Source organism: Gymnoscopelus braueri (genome assembly GCF_963280865.1).
Source record: "Gymnoscopelus braueri genome assembly, chromosome: 21".
NCBI lineage: Eukaryota > Metazoa > Chordata > Actinopteri > Myctophiformes > Myctophidae > Gymnoscopelus > Gymnoscopelus braueri.
The window spans coordinates 35,990,936-35,992,157 of record NC_137623.1 but is presented as its reverse complement, the minus strand read 5'-3'; the positions used below and the strand labels follow the sequence as shown (position 1 = coordinate 35,992,157).

General features: G+C 47.5%; 1 protein-coding gene across 1 annotated transcript in view; it reads left to right on the top strand.

Annotated features, from left to right (window-relative positions):
• Window positions 1-330: 330 nt before the first annotated feature.
• The window catches only part of LOC308076979 (gamma-aminobutyric acid receptor subunit rho-3-like), a gene marked incomplete at both ends in the record, with an annotated part of 32,314 nt that continues 31,422 nt past the window's right edge, over window positions 331-1,222 (top strand). Inside the window, one exon of the mRNA XM_080417503.1 lies at window positions 331-488. Within this exon, the coding sequence (XP_080273629.1) occupies window positions 331-488 (158 nt within the window). The remainder of the gene's footprint in view (window positions 489-1,222) is intronic.

Genomic DNA, 1,222 nt, shown 5'->3' with positions numbered 1-1,222 from the left:
AACTCATTTGTACGTATGCGTGCGCACATTTTTGTGGTTTCCATACGCTACTCATTCATACGTATGACTGCACACTTTTGTGTGGTTTCCATATACGCTGTTTTCTGGGAAGGTTTGGAGCTATCTTGGACTGTCTGTCATCTCGGTCGAGGTCTCGCAATCCGGACCACGGCACCAGTTCACCGGCCACAAGCACGGCTATGCTGTGAAACCCTGGCCGACGACCCTGGGGTCATCGTGGGCTGGTGGGTGGTGGATGGACCGTGTCAGGTTGTGACTGACTGACTGGCAGCCTTCTGTGGAGCAGCAGCCCCGGTCCGTCTCCGAAGCATGAATGCGGCCACGATGATGACCCGGCATCCGCTCTGCCTGGCGCTGCTGGTGCTCGCCTGCCTCATCGTGGTGGTGGCGGCCCGCGGCCGTAACTCGGGACGCAGGAAGCAAAAGGAGGTGTTTCTGGGGGAGAACAGCAAGTTTACATTCGGAGGGTAAGACAGACAAACAAACACGCACGCACAAATGAACACACACAGACACACACACACACACACACACACACGCACACACACACAGACACACACACACACACACACACACAGACACACACACACACACACACACACACACACACACACACACACACACACACACACACACACACACACACACACACACACACAAGCACACACTTGTGGTCAGGCAGGTTCTTACTCCTAGGTTATTAAAGGAGTAGTTCGCCCAAAACTACTTATTTTCTATCAACAAGTAAGACGCGCGAACGCGGGAAGCGAACGCAAACAAAATAAAAAAAATATGAAAAAAAAATAAAAAAAATAAAGTAACCAATAAATTAAATTAAAAAAAATAAAGTAACCAATAAATTAAATTAAAAAGAATAAAGTAACCAATAAATTAAATTAAAAAAATATTCACAAAAAAAAATCTTTGAATGTTTTTGAACAATTCAACAAAATGTTTGAAGTGCCTGTTTCACCCACTTCCGGGGGGCGGAGCCAAAATCCGAGCCCGATTTGTTCGTAGACCCCCACTTAGGGGGGGTAGAAAAAGGAGCGATTCGGGCACTTTTCATTTAACATGGGGTTTCAATGGGGAGTTTTTAGGAGCCTTCTCCGGGGCGTGGCTTCCGGGGGAAGGGGCGGGCTTAAACGCAACCTTGACAGGTGTGTTCAGTTTTCAAAGACCTTTCATTTGATGTATGGTA